This window comes from Halichoerus grypus, chromosome 3, assembly GCF_964656455.1.
Source record: "Halichoerus grypus chromosome 3, mHalGry1.hap1.1, whole genome shotgun sequence".
NCBI lineage: Eukaryota > Metazoa > Chordata > Mammalia > Carnivora > Phocidae > Halichoerus > Halichoerus grypus.
This window is the reverse complement of record NC_135714.1, coordinates 145,215,833-145,237,811: the sequence shown is the minus strand read 5'-3', so window position 1 is coordinate 145,237,811 and position 21,979 is coordinate 145,215,833. Positions and strand designations below refer to the sequence as shown.

Below are 21,979 nucleotides of genomic sequence, written 5' to 3'. Positions count from 1 at the left end.
TAGCAAAGGGTACATTTAACCAAGCTTCTCATTTACCTTCTTCATTTTTAGGCATCTTTTATATTTTTGAAGGACACCCCCCCCCCACCTTGTTAGCAAGGTCACATCAGCCAGGGACGACTTGTCTGCAGAAAAGGCAACTTGCCATATAGCTGAGTCCAGGCAAAATGCTTTCCCTGGCCAGAAAGGCAATTCAGCAGGGGTATGGAAAGTATTATAAAAACCATGCAGAAATACTCACAGTTTTGGTTTGGCAAGCAGAGGTGGTGGCTCCTTAGTGGGTGAAAGTAGGACAGCTGGTGTTGGAAGAGATTTATTACTGTTCGCTTTGCCGTTAATCAGTCCGTTTACTCCATGGCTGGGATGGACTCCGTTTGTTTCCCGCTCAGCAGAATTGAACTGCATTTGAAGGGCTGCCATGCCGAGTCCTAACTCAGGGCTGTTCACCTGCTGGATCTCAGATGGGTTCTTTGAAGCCAACTCAAAGGAACTTGTCTCCAAGATTGGAGGGGGAGGTGGAAAGTGTTGGAAGTGATCATTGTTGGATTCTCCCACTGAGTCATAGTTACAGTTTTCAGTGTTGGCTAAAGAAGGGGGGAGAGAGGAAAAAATAATAAGATGCTATAGTTCAACGGTTATTTTCATGCTGTCAGAGACTACCTGAGAATCCCTTGTGCCCCACTAAGTTGTTAAAGAAAAGGTAGCTCCCCTGCTCTCTCATACGATGCACAAGCAAAGCCAACTTGGGGATCTGGTTCTTCCAAACTGGTTTTCAGGGACTGCTACCTGTTTCATTTCCTGATTGAGCCCACAAGTGGGGAGACCAGCTACCAATTCATTAACAAATTTCAAACAACATCTAAACACAGAAGTTGGTAAAAAAAAAAAAAATGACAACACAAATAATATCAACTAATAATGTTTTGTTGGCTCACATTGCAGCCCGTGGATCTGAATGAACATCCCACCTATGCCTCATGGACATTAGCTCAAACGATACAGGCTTTATGAGGTAGGCAATAGATATTCATTCTATTTAAATCTAAGGAAAGTAGAATTCTGAATTTAAGTAAAATGTCTTATGATCTCATTTATAATGTTTTTCCAATTCAGATGACTGTCACGGCTGTAATCCAGTACAAAAGAAACAGACTCGTTAACTCTCAACAAACTGAAAGCATCTTGAGATAAGATCGTGTCATCCTTGGATTCCTCACCTTGCCCAGAGCCCAGCAGACTCCTGGAATGTACTCAAAAAATGCTTACTGAGGTCAACCGAAAGCTCAAAAAATATTTGATTACGTTCGGCCTACAGCAGATGCACCCCAGATGAAAATGGGCAATACTGCACACCAATCTTCGCGACATCGATGTTTAGAGCCCAGAGTTTCAGCCATGTTGTTGAAGCACCGCACTCCCGCGATGCCCATTTGATGGGACAGTCTCAAGCCACCTCTGAATCGAACACTGGGACCCTCCCTGCTCTGCAGCTCCAACTGTGGTCTGTTTCCCATTTAAAGTACTGATTCAGATCCGCTCCATCACCCATCTGGTGAACATTACCTTTCTTTTCTTAATTAAGATGAAAAAGCATTTACAGTTTCCCTTCTAATATCCTTAAGCCAGTCTTGTTTGTGCTTCTGCTGCCACCTAGCACCAACTTTTCACTCTTCCAGAGAGATCAAAGTGCAGCTCGGTCCTTCTCCCCAAGTCTGTCTCAGCAGCCACGGCCCATTTCTTGATTCCCTACTGTATGTACTATGTGCCAGGCTTGGTGGAAGCACTATTTTAAAAACTACTGTAAAGTAAATAACAGTGATGAGACAATAAAAGTAAGCTGAAGTAAAGCTAATTAGTAACAGCAGAAAATAGTCAACTAAAGTTATAAGAAAATAAAGGAAAAAGCTGTTTCAGGTTGCCCTTGTTAGTGGTACATTTCTGAGTTAAAAAAAAAAAAAATCCAGGGGCGCCTGGGTGGCTCAGTCAATTAAGTGTCCCACTCTTGGTTTCGGTTCAGGTCATGATCTCGGGGTCGTGAGATCAGGCTCCCTGCTCAGCGGGGAGTCTGCTTGAGATTCTCTCCCTCTGCCCCTCCGCCTGCACTCATGCTCTGTCTTGCTCTCTCAAATAAATAAATAAATCTTTAAAAAAAAAAATCCAGATAGTTCTGAATATTGGCCTTAACACTATAATACACTGCTTACACTGCTTTAGTTTTTCGTATCAGAATTACATCCCATTTTCAATGAAATGTGATTTCTAAGGTCTTTACGGCTTCTCCAAGTTACATTAGGTTTATCTTGTGTTACTTTTTCAGAAGTTTCCATCGTGGCTTAAACAATGATTTGTTTGTACAAGTCCCAGCTCTTCGGTTGGCACTGCTGAGAACAGCGACCGCACCTCTGATTCAGAGGTGGCTTTCTGCTGTCAGCATGATTCTGGGTTAGCATGAGGATGTTAGGAAACCGGATCCACTGTTTCCAAGACCAAGTTACATGACTTAGAAAATAGCTCCTCGTGTGTTCAGTTGCTACACTGTCATTATCTTTCTGTTTTTCATCTCCACTTCCATTCCCCCTCCCCCAAAGCCTTTGTTTCATGATGAGACACTGGTTGTTAGGATAACTCCTGGAGGGGCAGCAAGCATTCCTAAAGGCTGAGCTCTCCTCTGGGGTAGTTCTTTGTGCTGTGGTGAACCACACACTAAGTGCTAGGGAACAGAACCCAGTCCATTTTTCACTCCTTGCATACCTGAGGTGACAATCAGCTGGGCAGTACTGGTTACTGATCCGTAGTCATTTCTTGCCGAGCATGTAAAAATCCCTGCATCTTCGGGGAAAGTCTCAGCGATAACTAGGGTACAGATCTCCTCTGGAAGGGAAGAGAACAGAATAACTCATTTGAGTGAAACCACAAGATCATCTTGAAGAGGTCAGAGCCTCTGCCTTTCTAAAACAAGCAAATCAGGTAACAAGTACTATACAGTCTCTTTACAAAGTACTCACAATAGAGTTTCTCTACATTGAATTTAGCAGTTCAGCACAGGGGCCAAAGCTTTGACATCAGACTCATCCTTTGTGCCTGAGGCAAGATCAGCCTTGGTTTCCTCACCTATAAAATGAGGACAATATATACCTAATGGGGTATCTGTGAAGATAAATTAAGATATTTGCCAAGGGTGTATCCCTGCACCTGGTATGTGAAAGATGCTCTGTAGACACCAGCTCCATTCTCCTCCTGCCCAGTTTAGTTAAGTATATGCGGAAGTTCCTTCAACTTCAATGCGGCTGCCTTTTATGTCAGCTCAACTGAAAAGCAATTAGCAGGGAAAATCAACCTTCTCTGAAATGCTGACAATGGGGAGAAAAAACAAAATATGTCAGTGCTGGGCCTGCCGACAACTACTCTGGAAGCTACTGTCACAGTGTGACGGTGTTGTGCTGTGAAGCATGAAAAGCCCAGACTTCGAACCTACTACTGGGGCTTGAGTAAGGGTCCTGCCATATCTTGCCTCTGTGACTTTAGTCAAGCTCCCCGAACTTCAGTGTTCTCCTCTGTAAAATGGAGATAATAACAGAAACTACCTATAGGGTTTGGATTAATCATGCCTCATAGGATTAACCATCACAGGGTTACTGTGGGGGATGATGAGCATGACCGTGACAATAGCCGACTGTTACAAAGCTCTCATCAGGTGCTATAGGTACAGTTACCAGCACTGAAAATAGATTTAATCCTTTTATTAACCTTATAATTAGATGTAATATTATTAGCCCATTTTATTGATAGGAAACTGCAGCACAATAAGGCTAATTAGTTTGCCAAGGTGACATAGCTGACAAGTGGTAAAATCAGAATCCAAGCCAAGTCAGGTTCCAGATTCCATACTCCTAACAACCACCTCTTCTTGTGACAGGCTAGACACTGTGTTTGGGACACTGCCTGGCACATAGTAAATGCTTTGCTGCCAGTAAATAGAACCTGTTAGCATTAAAAAGCTAGATCTAGAGTGTATTGACTATTTTTAAATTGAATAATTATATTTTACCAATAAAAATATTATATTAGTAAATGTTAAGAGAAGGGATATATTTCTGATTCCCACAAAAAAGAGACTGTATTGATTATTCCCATATTATGTGGGCAGTCTAAGACTTTGTATTATAGACTTTTTGCAAAAATGGCTTCGATTATTTTCCTCTCTACATCCACGCAGAGTACAGATGTGTTTAATGTGACTCTGCAACTCCATCAAGTGGTACGATCTATTTCCCCAATCCCTGAATTTCGGGTGGCTGGCCTTGTAAGTTGCTTTAACCTAGAATGCAGAAGTGATGCTGGTCAGGGGTCTTCAAGGGACCTCGCTCACTTCTGTTCTATCTCTTGGAATCCTGCTGAGCTCCGAGGTGCATAAGTCTGTGCTGGTCACTGGAAGAAGGGCTACACAGAGCAGAGCTCAACCATTCCAACAGACAGCAACCTAGACTAACTCATTCCCAGCCAACCTGGAAGCTGACCACTGCCACACTGGTAGTCCAACTGAGGTTGGCAAAGCCTGACACAGACCACAGAACTGCCCAGCTGAGGCCAAGCCAAATGGCTGACCCACAGAATTATGAACTAAACAAATGGGTACTGCTTTAAGACACTCATTTAGGGGATGCTGTACTGTGCAGCCATAGCTGATGTAAGTGGAGAAGAGAAAATGCTCCTCTACCAACCTCCTTCTCTGACAGACCGCCAAGGGCAAACTTTTCAGACTTGTAGAATAATGGGTCTTCCTTCAATTCAACGATCAGGAATAAAAATTAGTAAATTTGTCTCAACGCATATATTATGTTTTAGACACTGGAAGAAAAAGTACCAGGGGTGGGTTAAAAGTGCTACCTTATTTTTCCCTTCCTAAAAACGAAGGGGGGGAAATCGGAGGGGTAGATGAACCATGAGACACTATGGACTCTGAGAAGCAAACTGAGGGTTCTAGAGGGGAGGGGGGTGGGGGGATGGGTTAACCTGGTGATGGGTATTAAAGAGGGCACGTTCTGCATGGAGCACTGGGTGTTACACGCAAACAATGAATCATGGAGCATTACATCAAAAACTAATGATGTAATGTATGGTGATTAACATAATAAAAAAATAAAATAACATGGTATTAAATATTTTTTGGATATTAGCTAAATATATAATAAAAATATAAAAATACAAACTGAAATGATACACATTAAATTAATGAAAGTAGTATTTGGGGAAAAAGATGGAATGAGGGAATAAAAAAAAGTGCTACCTTATAAAATAAAAACATTTTTACCTATTAAAAGGATCTTTAAATATCTCTTTTAAATACAAATAAAAGTAACAAATGTAAACAAACTACAAAGTATAAAGTGAAAAGTCTTCTTTTATATTCCATTCATGAATTCCATTCATTGGCGTTTATTTAATTACAAGTTATTTTAAGTTCTTAATAATGTCGTTGCTTTGTTTCAAATAACATTATTTTCTCTTTTTGAGATGATGGGATCCCTGAAGATTTCCTGTGTTAGAAATTGTGAAAAATAATGGCTCATATCTGACTCTAGCTTTTCCACAATTCACTGGAATACTTTTGGGGGCAATACCACTTGACCACACTGGGTTATACTCTATCAGATAGCTTTATATATGGTGACACTGGGCCTCGTAAGACTTAAGATGAGCTGACTTTGATTGCTCATTTCATGTCTCACCACTGAGTAATACACGTTTTTGAAATTCTGCGATCAAAACAGACCTTTAAAAGACCCATTTGGTATACCCAGTGCAAATGTAGATTTATATGGATAACACTACATAATTTTCTGGCTTTCTCAATTTTTACCCAGGTGAAAACAAAGCCAATTGGGTTCAATATTAGTAGAATATTTACTTCCAATGCTATAGTGTTGATAATAGCACAAAGAAACATTTATTTATTCAAATTCTGTACCTAGGCTCTATACTGTTTTATAATTTCAATAAGGTATTTCTATAAATCATACTCAAATTATGACTACATCCTATAAAACAAGCTGTGGTGTAATGGGTAGGAAGGTATAAATTCAGGCATGCTCACCTCTGCTCACCTTCGTCTCAATCAGTGAAGGTTTGAGAGACACGGATACATTTGAAGTACACAATTATTACGTGATGAAAAAGTTCACCGACCAGAAGAAAAACAATCGGACAAGAGAGAGCACGAGGTAAGCCTGTGTGTTTTTGAAGGTACTATACAGAGTTCTTAGCCTTCCAAATGGACGAAGATAAAAAGTGTGGAAATAATTCAAGTTGGAGCATCACATAAGATTAACAGTTTGGAAAGCGAGGTGCATCTGGAAAGGGACAAGGGACTGGAATTTTTTTTAACTGAATACATATGATTACAGGAGGAGTTAAAAGTGTATTTAACCAGAGAAGGATAAAACTTAGAATATCACCGCTGTAAGGGATTTTAGAGACTGACTAGCCCAAATCTCTCATTTCTTCAGGTGAGGTCCAAAGTGATTCTCTTAAGGTCATGGTTAATTAATGATAAAGTCAAAATGCTGAAATAGTCATCCTGCCTCCCATGAGCAAGCTTTTTTTTTTTTTTTTTTTCTCCCTACAGGACAAAGCCTCTCTAGTTGTTCTGCATTTTTTTTCTAGTTCAGGGCACAAGGAACTCAGTGTAAAATGAGTGAGGTAAGGAAAGATTTAAGATGGGAAACAAGTTTCTTGAATCTGAAACTTTTAATTACTCTCACTATCCAAGTAATTTAATAGGAAATTCATCTGCAGAAGGAGATGTGCTGTGTGTCCTCAGAGACACAGACATACTGGAACAGGGCTTGAAATGTGGACATGCTGGTATCAGAAGGAATGAACAGCCTAATCTTTTGAGATTTGGGGAAAAAGACCGTCACGGACTGGCTGTCCTCTGAGAGATGGGCTTCAGGCAGAGGCAGGTCACCTTTGTTCCCTGTAGCAGATGCTGGGGGGGGACCAGGAAGACTTCCCGGCTTTCAGCAGCACCTAGGTGCTTCCTGCCTGGGGCACCACTGCCTGAGTCCCTGCACTATCTCCCCAGCGTTCGGCGCTCGCTGGAAAGGGCTTCTCTCAACCTTGGATTATTCATACCTGAAAAGATGGAGTTTCCGGAGACACTTGGAGAAATACCTATCACCAGTTCAGTAGCTGAGAATGCCCTAACTGTAAACACAGACCGAATTCTGTGCCTTGAAACCTACATTCAGAAACAGGATAAACTCTTATCTAGCAGGCATGACGTAAAGTGGTTTTGGAGTGATGATCTTGACAATTTTAAAGTTCCTTCTTATGTTATCTATGATTTTGTGATTTTTAGTTATGCCATTTTTAAAAACCCTGAGCTTATATATACAGTTGCCCCTTCTAAACCAGAGGGCCCCTTTGAGAATGAAATTTTATCATCACCGCATACTTCCATGACTTTGAGGATAGATTACAAAACCTCGACGTGGTCACAGAACCCTAAATGATCAGGTGGCTACTCTCCAGGTTCCTTTTGTGCCTCTCCCCTTCTTTCATTCTGAGCTTTGGGCACTCTGGCTCTTGGGCTGCTCCTTGCAAAGCCACAGACCTTTACGTCTCTGAGCCCTCCGCCTGACGTTTCCACCTCAACATGACTTTCTCAGAGAAGCCTTTTTTTGATTAGACTTGGTCAGATCCACCATCTGTATTGTAATCTTAAGATGGCAGACTTTCCTTGGAGACAGCGCTCACACCTATAAATAATTTATTGTGAAATGTCTGTCCACTTCTGCTCCCTTGACTCAGGCCTCTGTGAAAGCAGAAAGCATTTGTTTTGTTCATGGGTATGTTGCCAGCATCTCTGACTGGCTCTCCATAAATATTTCTGAATACATGTATGGATGAAATTTAGATTGCAGGAAAAAAGTAAACAGTTGTTTTACAAAAAGACTGTTTCGAATTTGATTGAGCAATACTTATTTTATATGGGGTTTTCAGGAATACTTCTAGTGATAAAAGCATAGTCCTGTACAGTCGATGGCCGACGAAACATCTAGAAAAGGCCACAAACTGACAGAACAACAACAACAAAAGAAAAGCACTGAGATGTTCTAGTGATCTTCATGCATTGCTATGTCCCAGTGACTTGTACTAGATAAAATGTGTACTAGATAAACTGCCCCAAAGGTTGTTCAGCTTTTCTTCTCTTGGAAAATTTCAGAATAAACTGACAATAGGCTCCCACTTTGTTGAAAGAGCATGATGGCTCATATGGTTCTGACATTATAAAAATGAAGAAAGCCATGAGGAAATGAGATGAGCTAGGTTGTTATATTGCATTTTTATCCAGTAGCATCTTATTTGAACAAAAAGACCTTTAAGACATCTGTAAAAATACATTTTGGTGAGAAACAGAAATCAAGGAATGACTGCTTATGTCAAATAAAGGCAGTTAGAGGCTTACTTATCTATATTTAAAAACTGTCCATTTTAGAAAATGGAAATTTTTAAAGTTACCAATAACTCTATGATACATTTTAATCCATTTTTCCTAAGTGAAAAGTTTTGATGGAATGGAATAAATCACTAAATTAGAGACCATTTTTGCTGGTGATAAATTTTTTTTTTATGGTTACCTAAAAATTACTTAATCATATAAATATCTCTCAGAATTCAACCTTGAGTTTCATTCTAAGTTTTGATGTACTTAACACTTGGTTAAATACAAATAATTTTGTTTGCCAAACGTCATAAAATGATGAGGCAGCAAGGATAGTATTACTAGGTCCTTTGGGTAATAAGGGGACATTTTTATAAATGCTTTCCTTCACAGCCCTTCCTTGTTTTCCTCTTTGGGGTCCAGCCTAACCAAAAAGAAATCCAGCTTTTACCTCCCAAACCACATGGTTTGTCTAAGACAACTGATAAAAAAGAACCTGGACTAAAATCAATAAAATGAGATTCAGTGTGGGTAAATACAATGTTTGCATAAATTTTTTAAAGGATTGTTTTACAGTTGCAAACTATATCTTATATAGAGGGTATTTTTATTTTTGGGGGGCTAATTTAAATGCACAGTTTAAGGAGTAATGAAAAAACGGACCCCTGTGCACCCATCAAGTCTAAGAAATAAAATATTACCAATACTTTAGAAATGCCCCCTATGTGCTCCCCAATTTAATCTTTCTTCTTCTTCTCCTTTTGAGGAGCATAATCAGTCTTCTGATTTTCATTATGTTATGTTTATCACATATGTATCCTTCAAAAAATGTGTTTAGTTTTAAAAAATTGAGTCATAAGCGTAAAGAAAAAAACTTGTCACTGTTCAAGGAAGTTCACAGGAACTATCTTTGGGTATAAACTGGCTTCAACATCCCTGTGAGTTTACAAAAGCCCCCACAGGAGTCATCAGCAGACAAGGTCATGAGTGAGTCCTGGGAAACCTACGGCTCACCTCGGTGGGGAAGTCTGGCGGGGCTAAGTGTGGGCAGGAACTGGAGAGCCAGCATGAATAGTTAGTGGAGTAAGCGTCCCCACGCTTTCTGTTTTTAAGTTCAATGTGGCCAGCTTCCAAATCTCAGCACCAGATCAAGTCAGAATGGTGGGGGTGGAGGGACGAAATGAATGTTCTTAGCTGAACCAGGAGGCAGGGCAGGGAGGGGAAAGCACGAAAGGCCAAGAGAAAAGAGAACTACCCTGCCATTCTGTCATCAGAGTAAAGGTCGAAGCAGTGGCAATGAGCTCTTCGTGATGAAAATGTCCATGAGTCTGTCTCTTACATCACACTACTCCAATCTGGACTTGGCCTCCATTCCTGACGCACAGCTGTTACCCTCCGGCGGGCTCCCTTTGGCTCTTGCCTGCATTTGATCTCCTGCTTTCTAGGTGAATTCTCTTGCTGTGGTAGAGCACAACCCAAATAAAGAGTTGTGGAGGAAAACCTTTGAGACCTTGCAAGTCTGGAAACTCTTGACTACATCTTCATATGGAATCGAAGGTGTTGGCAGGGTATAGGATTCTAAGTTGGAGGCAATTTTACTTTAGAATTTTGAAGGCTTTGCTTCATTGTCTCTTTGTGTCTAGCCTGACTACTGAGAAGTCCTAAGTCATTCTGATCTTGTTAGTTTTATGTGACTTGATGTTTTCTCTCTGGACACTGGCAGAATCATCTCCTCGTCCTGGATATTCTGAATTTCATGATGCACACTGCTGTGAATTTATTTGCATCCACTGTGCATGCAATGAGTCCTTTCAATCTGGAAACTGGTATCTTTCAATTTGGGGAATTAAAAAAATTATTTCATTGATAATCTCTTCCCCTCCTTTGTTCTCTCTCCTGGAATCCCAATTATACATGTGTAGTCTACTTAAGCAAGTTCTCCAGCATATTCTAATTTTTTTTTTACCTTTGTTCTCTTATATTCTTTTTTGTCTTTCTGCCCTACTTTGTGGGATATATCCTCAACTTTTATTTCTGCTACCAATTTTTCATTCCAAGAACTTTTTGTTTTCCAAACATTCCTCCCCTCTTCTAAAAGCTTTTTAATTTTTACTTCTTGGATGCACTGATTCTCTTATCTGAGAGGAGTGCTGTTTTGTTTTTACATTTTCTTCTCTCTGCAAGTCTGTTTTATCCAAGTTCCTTTTCAGGGTGGCTTCTTTTCTTCTGTATCATCCATGACAGATGTCTCTTCGGAGGTCTTTTCTCTCTTCTTGTCTGACATGGTTCTGAGTTAATTAGAAGCTCTGAGCAAGACAGAGGAGCTTGCCAACTTTGGCCCTCCCGCTATGCTGATGTGGATGGCCTCTTCGTTGGAGAAACTTCCATATCACATGTATCGATTTTTCTTTCTCATGGGATGTTCAGATTGCCCAGAAAGGAGTCCTTCAGGCTCTGCCAGGAAAGGAAAGGCTCCGAGGCCAGCATTCTAGAAGGTCAGTTCAGAAGACTTGGAGTAGGAGCATTGAGAATTTAGAATGCTAAGAGTCACTCAATTTTCTTTTTGCTGCACTCTCAAATGTGCCTCAAAGCTTTCCCTCTCTCCCCAGAGATTAAACCAAACTTTCTTGGTCCGTGGGACCCTAAGTGTCTCAGTAATAGTTTATGATGCTCCTAAGCCAAAAGATATCCCTAACAGCTTCATTTATTTAGTTATTTTGAAAGGACATGTAAGTATTTAGGTCTTCACAATTTAGTTACTGTTTGAAAAAACAAATTCGTATAAATTGAAAGAAAGAAAAGTATTATTTTATTCTTAAATAACCACAATTACTAACTAATGAATGCACGCATCTGTTGCATACTACAGAACTCTTGAGATCAGATGGGGCACAGCCAGCCTCATTTCACGTTCCACGTTGACTTTCATGTGGCACTTGCTTTTTATCGACACATACACATCAAAAACTGAGTTTCAAAAAGATATGATGTCACAGAGAAGAATGTGGGGTGCGCTGGTAGCTGTGTCTATCAGATGTTGAGTATCATTGTGTTTGCATCAAAAATGTCAAACACGACAGCACCTCTGTCAATTGGTGTGGTACCCCAGGTTCGAGAACCACAGGCTTCACACAACCCACTTCTGTTCAACCTACCATCTGAACCTGGACTTGCATTAAGCGTTGAACTATGGACAATCTACTGGGATCTCAAACCTCCTTACCATCGCTCTCCTACAACTCAGCACTATAGTACACTTAACAAGTATAATTAACTTCACATTCTGAATCACAGAATCAGAACATGAACTCTATGATCTAAGATCTAAGATGATGGGTGGCACTGGTTAGCAGTGATTCATATTGAAAGGATACAAGGCACCGTATTTTTATGTGTATAATTTCCCAGCCAGCAAGACACAGTATTTTTAATTTTGCATGCCATTAGACAATGCTGTAGAAGTAACTCAATACAGTTTGTGGCTGCTTCCAGACAGCTGAGTAAGGGCCTGAGTATTAAGAGCTGTCAAATGAGTGTTCTGTGCCCTCCATACCACCCCCGCCCCAGACTAGCCTTTGAAGGATTCAATCAGTATAAAGTCAGAATGTCAAAGAAAGAGGCCAGAGCAGGTAATATGACAAACGGATGTTGGTCTTAAGTAAGCTGACTAGCTATTAATTCACAAAACAGTCTGAAAAGATTTGTGATGCAAGCTGACTTCTGTCTAGACAGAGAAGGGAGTGTAAAACACATTAGACAGATACAACACAGTAGTGACAAGAAAAACCTGTTTCAGTCTCTCAATGCATTAGGAGAGAATCTGCTAGTTCCTTCTTTATCTCAATATCTAATCCCTAATGGGGCTATAGCTAGGTACTAGTGAATTTCAATTTTATTTCTAGAGCTTCAACACATCTTACACATGATTTTAAAAAGGAAGAAGAGTAAAGAGATACAAGGAATGAAGGAGGAAAAAGGATAAGTGAAAAGAGAGATTGAGAGAGAGAGGAAGAGGGGGAGGAGGAGAGAAGCGAGGGAGCACCAGACAGTGAGGAGAGCAAGAGTGAATGTGTCAGAGGACTGGAAGAGAGTAGGAAGAGAGAGTAATAAAATCCGAATGCTTAAATACGTTCCTGAATTTCAAAGGCTATTTATGTTTTAGCATTTGGAAAACATCACTTGGCCTCGTCCTACAAAATTTATCTCTTTCCTCAGATGTATTATAGTCATGTCTGTTTTTCTTCTTTCCACTTAACAGTGGCTAAAAAAACAGCTATCTGGGAAGCCAGTTCTTACATCCATTTTATATGGCTGAATAAGTTCAATGGCCTAATGGATAAAAAAGTCAATCAGGTCATTTAAGGAAAGTACAGAGTTCAATATATATTTTGTTTTTTCCCCCAACCATGTCAACAGTCAACTTCAAGGTCAATGTAAGGAAAACATCTGGCTACTAATAAAAGAATCATCATCATACCTAGTCTAATAATAATCAAGCATGCCAAAACATTGTTTAAATACAAATATGTTTTAACATTTGCTTGTTCTGAAGTTCTCACTCATAACAGCTCACATGAGCAGTCACTGGAATAGCCATTCATGTGTTTAAAGTTTTGTTTTAAAAAGAAATATGATCAAGAATTTTATTTAACACTACACACCAACTGTAGATTTCCGAAAGGAGACAATTTTGATGCTCTATTTAAAAAGACCACGGAACAATTCCAGTACTATAGTAAATATAATTATGGAGAAATTATCAAAGATCAGAGAAAACTAGCTATGTTTTTTTTTTTTTTTAAGATTTATTTATTTATTTATTTATTTGACAGAGACACAGCGAGAGAGGGAACACAAGCGGGGGAGTGGGAGAGGGAGAAGCAGGCTCCCCGCTGAGCAGGGAGCCCGATGTGGGACTCAATCCCAGGACCCCGGGATCATGACCTGAGCCAAAGGCAGGCGCTTAACGACTGAGCCACCCAGGTGCCCCTATGTTTTGTTTTTAATAGCTCCTGCCCATCTACAAGGTTTTTTCCCCCCTGTATTGACAGATTTGGTTGACATAGTTCTGTACCAAGAAATATTTGTTTTCAGCAAATTCTATTATAGTTGGAATGGAGGAGTCTGTTTTATTAAATGCTTTCAGATCGAACTGAAGGAGAAAAAAATAAGAAAATTCAGCGAACACGGGGAGGAGAAACTTTTATATTGCTAGGATACGCAGCTTAAAAGGAAGGCCTCCCATATCTTGCTCTTTTCTTCATGACTTTGCCTGTTAAAAATCATTCTAGAGGTCATTTTATTCCAGGAAGCTGCCTAGAACTAATTTTATTAAGTAATCCTGATCAAAACTATATTCTAGAAGCAAAACAGCAAATCATAATTGAAAAAGAGTGTGTGGTATGAGGGGTAAAGAGGAAGAGGATGGAAGAGGGGGGTGGTAGATGTTTCTATTCTCCCTCCCCACCCAAATTTATTCCTTCTGGGCCAATATACTGAGCATTTTCAATTTTCAAACATGTACATACTCAGAAACTAAACCATGCAGCTTCTAACCAGTGTTGTGAATTTTCGGATGATGGTTAGTTTAGGATTTTCCAACAGAGATCATCAGAGATATTTCATAAATCATCGTCACCTCTGTAGGGGATGACGATGGCAATGACACGATGAAAAAGAGTTGCATAAATTTGCACAGAATCCAAAACACAACATCAAAAGCAGTCCTAATCTATTCCAGTAGTAATGCTTTTAGAATTTGTGGCCCAAAATGTTAGTTTTATTTGTACATAAAGTATCAAAAGGCATAAACCGCCTATAGGTTTTTCACATAAACTTTTCTGTAGAAAAAGAGGTATCTGGCTCCTACTTTCATATCTATCGATAAGTCTATTTAGAACAGTAAACCCAAAAGATGTGCCCTAACATCTTAGCTCATGCAGTAGACTGAATTTCAGAAGTTCCATGTATCAGGGAACCAGCATGATGCAATTTTATATAAAGACCTATCACAGACAAAATATGCAGTTGTGCATTTCCACATTTTGAAAAGTGACTACAGTATTCAATGTGGTGACTGACACATTAGGTGGGACAACATGTTCTAGCTATAATCATGACAAGAAGGCAGCAGATCAATCCCCATTGTTCTCTGAGGATGCTACTCAGCATCTTTCAACCTTGGGATCCTAAAAGGATCACACCCTACTTTTAATGGCCCAGTGCTCAGCTGTGAAAGGTTCAGGACAAACCACAGTAATCTGACCTGCAGTAGCCCATAGAGAACCTTCAAGTTCCCCAAGAACGGACAGAGCAAAGTCTTGGCTCCTAAGGGACATAATGGCACAGTCTGCTCCACCCTGAGGCAGAGGCACAAATCAGTTTTTCTACCATTAGCCAAGGAGTCAGCAAAACTGGTAATTTTGCTGATGGGAGAAACACAAAAGAAAGTAGTCTCAAGGAGGGTGTCCTATGAAATGCACAGACAAAAATTTTCGTTTCTTTTGCAAACATTGTTGTAGTTCATGGGGAGTCATAAATATACAAGAAGTCTGGAGCAGGGAAACAGTCGGACCTGGCGCTTCTGGATAACATAGCACTCTGATGAGGTCAAATGACCTGGTAATTAAGAGAGATCCTAGGGCAAGATGACTTTCTTCATGCTTGTAGAACAGTAAAAGTTTACGGCTCAGGGGACATAAATGAGAAATGCCGGTGGTCAGCTTTGCTTACATCTTTGGGCTGCTCTCATGTGAGACAGTTCTAAGCTGGAGGGTCGAGCCATTAGTAGGTTTTGGTCCATAGAAGTATGTAGCAGATGGTTCTTTTCTACTGGAATTTTAGGCGGACATTTTTTCATCATGAGCTTAGTTTGCTTTCTGAATATAAGAGACTATATTTAAAAAAGCCGTAAGTCACTGAGCTTGACCTTCTTGTCTGAATGGAACTTAATGTTTTACTAATAAAGAAGCTGATGTAAAAATGCAGTGTACAGACCCCATGATAAAGAAGATATTGTCTTTAAGGGGGTTTCGTATTTCCAGGGAACTGCAAAAACATTGTTCTGCTTATGGCTTTAAAACTGAAACAAAGAACTATTGAAACCCAAAAGATACATTACCAAAGAAAAAAGAGCTTCTTACCAGGTTCAGCTGTAGATCTAGGTTCTGTTTGTCACATGAGAAAAAAAAAAAAAAATCAAAACATAGTATTAGAATGGGGTTCCGTTAATAAGAAACCTACCTATCTTTCTCTATTACTTTGTCCAGGACATGTCTGTAGGATATAGGGAACTCCATAATAGAAAAGATAAAGTGATAATAGATCTATTTATATTTCTATAAATACAGAAACCCAAATTCCAGTAACAGTTTACACTAGGAAGTTTTTTAAACCACAGTTCATAGAAGGGCTTATAGGAGGCTTGTAAACCTCCTAAAATTATTTGGCCAACTTTGAGTTCAAATGTATGTAACATTTTTTCTGAAGAACATACAACTTTTATTAGACTTTCAAAGGGGTACACAGTGACCACCACGACTTTAATTTACTGGACCCCGCATATCTGCAGATTGTCTGGCCTCACTACTCTTCGAAAATAGAAATCAATTCATCTTGAATGACTGAACCCTTCTTGGTTTTCCTGAAGCTTGAGAGAAGAAAATGGACGGATGTGGGAGAATGGGCACCTCTCCTTACTTTTCTGTAGAATTCTGAAATCTGGAGAGTCTTGAATTTCACTCCCTTGTCGGAACCACTTGACCTGCAAAGGGGGTGCTCCTCGGACCCGGCACTCCAGAACCACCACCTGACCCTCAGATGCTGCTATGTTTTGCAGTTCCTAAAAATTCAAGGAAGACACTCCCCATAAGACTTTGGTGCACTCTTACACAATTTCAAAACAGAAAATAAAACTTCCAAATCTTAGAGGGGAAAAATATGTAAAACTTGCATTATAAAATAATTACCACTAACTCAGGTAAAAGTAGGCACCTTGAAATCCATCAATCATTAGCTTTCTATAATCTCCGTGTAATGAGATTAGTAAGGTCTACCACTGGGGCCGTGGACATTTTGGGTCTGTCTGCAAATTTATTGACACTTTCATATTTATGGAATTTTATGGCAATGCCTGTTACCTGTCTCTATCTACACTGAAGAGTTAGCTGGTGGAATGCAGACTTCCTAAAACAATTATATTCCATATGAATGTAGATTCCTGGGAAAACCAGACAAGAAGAGAAAAAAGGCATAATTTGTTTTTACATGCCCCAACCTTTTCATGTACTCCCCCCCACCACCACCATCTCTGGAGCTTCCTATGTCAGGTTTATTAAGATAAGGGGCTTGGGGATTTTCTCATTTTGGAGTTCTGAGTAAAATAATAAAACCTGCAGTACTTCTCCGTTCATGACCCTTATTTCCTCTTCCCTTGCAATTACGCTTGTTGCCCCTAACCCCACTCCAAGTCCAGACCAGTATATTTTTACAGTGCAACAGATTAGAAATTAATTTGGCTGCACAGATGCAAAGAGGTAAAGCTTTTATACTTGTTATTAAATATCAAAGCATTAATAGTCCCCTCACAGATGTCCTCCCCCTGCCTTCCTCCTCCAGGATTACTTAGCAATGGGGCCTACTTCAACTTTTTGACTTTTGCAACTGCTGACTTGAGAGTATGAGATCTTACATAGGTGATGTAGAACTCTTAAAATAATTCAGATATGACAGTAATTCACCTACACGTCAACCAAAAGCAAACAAATCCCCATTAAGAAGTGTGTGGTCTTTTCTGGTTTTGTTTGTTTATTTAAGATTATCTGAAGGGACAACAAATGGTGTGCTGGGAAAAAACAAACGTTGCAGCAAATGGGCTGCAGTGAGTGTGGTAGAGCCCTAAGGAAATTCTCAGAGTTGACGCTGTTGGCAGAAGAACTATAAAAAAAGGCTAATGTTAAGTCTGAGAAGGCATTTGATAATAATCTGGGTGTTTAACAAGAATGTTTTTTTTTTTTTAAGTGAAAAGGTTAAGATTATTAACTACTTCTGATTGCATTCTGTCTCCTTATTTTTAAATGTAGGAAATCTCTGGTTTTAAATTGAATTTTTTTTACTTTGTGACTGGGTCCAGAGAAGAGCTAATTTATGGGATCACAGCAGGAAAAGTGTTGCTAACAGGGCCCAGGTTGTGTGGATTAATTATTAAACACTTCCTGGCTTGTCCAGGAAGTTGCTCATGGTAGATTTCAAATGGTACACAAATATTTTTCATGACTGAGCTTTCGGGCACCAGAGGAGACTCTGATTTATTCCTAGGATTGTGTGTTTTGTTCAAACATTGGAAAGTCAGAGATAGAGAAAACGGGTAGACGCCAAGGACCCGAAGCAGTCAAAACTCCACAGAGTTATTCCAGGATTACAATACCACTCTACCTGGAGCAAACTTTGTCATCTTGAGAAAAGCCACAGCTAAGCGGAGTGAGCCATTAGGAGAATCTTCAGCGACACAAGGGGGAGCCCTGAAGGAGACTCAGAGCCAGCCTTCAGAGGTTGCACATGGCAATCTACATCATCTACTCAGGGTAGAACTGGGGACCCCTGAGTGTTTTAGGGTCCACATAAGGGTATCTCCTGTCATATATCAAGCCCACCTGATACTGTGATTCCTTGAAGGGGCCGAACTATTTAGAAAGAAATGCAACATAAGGCTAGTTGCTCTCTTGTCTCCCATGAGTCTCTACTGTCCCCAGTCCCACAGTCCCAAACCAGCTCTGCTGTCCCAGCTCAGCCCGGTGGCCTGCAGGCAGGAGCACGGCCTCTGCCTCTGAGCAGCTGTGACACCTGGAAATCCTTATCACAGCAGTATGAGGAAATAGATGGGGCACCTATTAGACCGGCAAAGCCCACCTCACATTCACTGTCACCATCACGCCCAAGAGAATGACCAAAAAAAGATGCTAAGGGTGGCAAAGGGGAGGCTACTTTGAGTTACAAAGGAGATGAGCAGATTTATCTTCTAAACCTGCCCCTCCAAAACCAAAGCCCGGGCCCAAAAGGAGCCAGCAAAGCAGGGAGAGAAGATGCCCAAAGGGACAAAGGGGAAAGCAAATGCCAGGAAGGAAGGAAGCAATTCTGCAGAGAAGAGACATGGTCTACGGTCTAGACACAGAAGGTAGAAGGCACTGGAGATGCCCAATGAGGTATGCTCCATGCTGCCACTCACTCTACAGTTTTGTGATTTTTTTTTAAATCAACCTTTATAAAAATACAGAATTATGTTTCACTTTTCTTTTTACTAAAGCTGTGTGGTTAGCATAGAATATGTTTCCCAGTTTTCTTCTGGGGGAGTGGATATACCACTAATATAATGTCAATGCCTCAGGAGCTGGAATGCAATGGAGGAACAAGGTTTTTTGTCTAGCTTTTGAGGCTTTCTCTTGGTGCCCAGGAGGAGTTCCATACCATCACCATATGCCAGGCCACGGTGGGGCAGCCCTGTAGGGAGGGAAAGCAAAATCTCACATCCTCTCTATTTGCTTAAATCAAGAGGTGCACTGGGACCCCAAAAACAACATCAGGGAACACAGACTTCCTGGTGATGATCTGGTGAAGCTGCTTTTGAAAAGCTCTAAAACCACATAGCAGCTGAACTACCCACACCGTGGGAACATCTGCTATTCTCAGCATGAAAGGACGACTTTATGGATGACTACAGTGGCATTGCTTTCAGTGGTCAGGTTTTTTTGTTTTGTTTTGTTTTTTTGGTACTTTCAAAGTTGTTGTCAAATATAATCATTTGTCGCCAGTGTCTTACACTAAATATCCTGCTTACGAAAAGACCTTTAATAAAGCTGGATCCAGGCTGGCTTGGAAGGAAAAAAATCATCCCCTACAAGAAGACAAGCAAGATGCTCTTCCCTACTGCCTTGCACAAGTTTTATGGATTTGCTTTTTCACATATGTCTTTTGTTTACTTGGCCTAGATTCTTGTAAAAAGTGTGAGGTAGGAGTCCAATTTAATATTTTTTTTATCTCTACTAAAGAAGTCATTCTTTACCCAGCGATCTATAGGTTTCTGTAGATATTGGAGTGTCTGTGGGCTCTGATCACCTCCCAATTTGTTTGGTCTTGTTCAGCACCATACTATCCTAACTACTCTACCTTTACAAAGTCTTGACATCTCCGAGGACAAATCCTGTGCCTTCCTTACCAGCATCCGATTTTCCTTCTTCAGGAGTACCCTGGCTATTTTTAGACGTTTTTTTCTTAGAATCAAATTGCCAAGTTCTACATCAAACAAATAAAACAAGGAACCCGTTGGAATTTCAGCTAGATCTGTATTAAATTTATAGATTAATCTGGGAGTCATGATTTTTATCATTTTTCAGTCCACAGACATGGAATCTCTCTCCACTTATTTGGGCCTTTTTAGATGTCTTTCAATCAAGGTTTGTAATTTTCTCAAAAAAAAAAAATATGCCACCTAGAGCCATTTCTGAGTTGAGCAGTTGACTACTGAAATGGATGTCATTCAGTTTGGCAATGCAAAACACAAACTTGGAGAACAAACTGAATGTTAGTCCTTTTTTTTTTTTCTCTCTAAAACATGCTGGTTCTCCCAAGCAATTTCCTACACAGCTCTTTGTCTCATTTTTTTCTACCTGTCTTGGTTTTCCCCACTCTACTGTAAGCGCTATCAGGTCACTGACCACGCCCACATCATTCAGACCCTTGACAGGATGATACTCACACAACAGTTGTTCCGTAAATACCTATTTAGCCCCAAAGGTAACCACGAGAGCCTGCGGATCTGCTCATTTTAATTTTTAAAGACTGCTACATGAAGCCCCATGTGAAGAGAACTTAAGGACCAAAGCAAACACAGAGAACGAGACTTGCAGATATCAGACCTTTGTAAAAATAGGAGGAAAGCAGGCAGGAGCAGCTCCATCGGGCCGGCAGAGATACGAGGTTGGACTGTGGACCTGAAAACGCAGAGACGCATGGATCAAATTCTGAATATAGAAACTGTTGAAAAGACAGGCTAAAGAAAACTTTCATTATTGGGGTCACTCCCCATGAATGGAACGAGGGAACACATATAGCGCCATGTGTCATTTTGCTGGTCTAGGCTCACATACAGTACAGACATTGTTCCACGTCCTCCTTTCACAGCTGTTACACTTCTCTATTCAAAAGGATATTCAAGGTAAAAGTTCCCCGGTTCCTTGGGGATCCATGAGCTTGTAAATGCTATTACCAAATGGATTTCTGTGTGTGGGACTTCCACAGGGGTCTTTTCAAAAGTTCTCACAGACATTATATTTTATTTTTAAATACAGTCTGGATTCATGGAATTAAAAGCACAAGTGGCTGGCAGTGGAGGGTAAATTATCAACCATCTACCTTATGTTTAGCCTGCACTCTTTTTTGTGTAAGGGATCACAGGAAACAAGTTAAAAAGGAATATATTGTTTTTTTCTTGATGTGCAAAAAACAAAGGTGCTAAAATACTTACTGAATGGCACTCGTCTCTGGGGAAATATAAAGATTCCAGAGTAGTGAATGGAAAATATGTCTCTTTCTCCAATCATTTATTTTCAAACACTTTGGATTTATTCCCTTCTATGTAAGCAACTGTTAGCTTCTTAACCCCAGACGATGGTGATCTGATATCATGTGTCTAAATATGTCACAAGTTATCATCGAGAATGTTGGCAGAGCTGTAGAGATGCTAGGATAGTAAAGGGCCTTATTCATTATCCTTGTAAGACTTTTCATTGGCTTGTGCTTCAGACTGGGTTTCACTTTTTGTTGTCTTTATACGTCCAAAGACTATTTGAACACTTATATAGTATTTAGTCTGTGCCAGGCACCGTTCTAAGTGTTATAGGGAGATTCACTCATTCACTGAATCATCAGGATAGTCCTGTGAGATAGACAGTATTATCTTCATTTTATGATGAAGAGACCAGACATAGAGAGGTTACATCAAGTGGTAGAGCTAGGATTTGCACCCAGGCAATCGGGCTCCTGGGTGTTCAACTTTATGTGATGTTGCTTAAAATAATAAAGCAATGGAGTTTCTGTGAGCCCCTCACCCTCCTATACAACTGGAATATATGACCTTCCATTTAGTGTTCCTGGAGAATTTAAACCATTTAAAATGTACCATTTACATTATTATGGTGCTTACATATTTAAATATTTTCTGCTTGTAAGCTTTTGTGTTACACTTTAACACATTCTGCCACATTCAAGAAATGTTTCATGTGTATATTTCCTGTTTCCCATGCATAGTTCTATAAAGTGTTTGGGAATGAAGCTGGTGATGTATTTTTTTCCAATGAAATTCCTAGCATGGTGCCAATAAGCATTCATCACTCATCAATACTTAAATATTAAACAAAAAAAATCCACTGATTTAATCAGAAATATTTTTGGAAGTTCCACTCTGGTTTAGGGGTTTACAGGAAATATCTATGCTATCTTTGAATGAATTATACTGGTTGGTTCAAGTTTATAAACTCAAAT

The 21,979-nt window shown here is 40.0% G+C and overlaps 1 protein-coding gene across 1 annotated transcript in view; it reads right to left on the bottom strand.

The window, feature by feature from the left end:
- The window catches only part of PALLD (palladin, cytoskeletal associated protein), a 243,404-nt gene that overhangs the window by 206,091 nt on the left and 15,334 nt on the right, over positions 1-21,979 (bottom strand). Inside the window, exons 4-8 of the mRNA XM_036087528.2 lie at positions 20,356-20,430; positions 16,145-16,286; positions 15,589-15,612; positions 2,752-2,871; positions 242-584 (exon numbers count right to left, since the gene is read on the bottom strand). Coding sequence (XP_035943421.1) covers positions 242-584; positions 2,752-2,871; positions 15,589-15,612; positions 16,145-16,286; positions 20,356-20,430 — 704 coding nt within the window. The remainder of the gene's footprint in view (positions 1-241; positions 585-2,751; positions 2,872-15,588; positions 15,613-16,144; positions 16,287-20,355; positions 20,431-21,979) is intronic.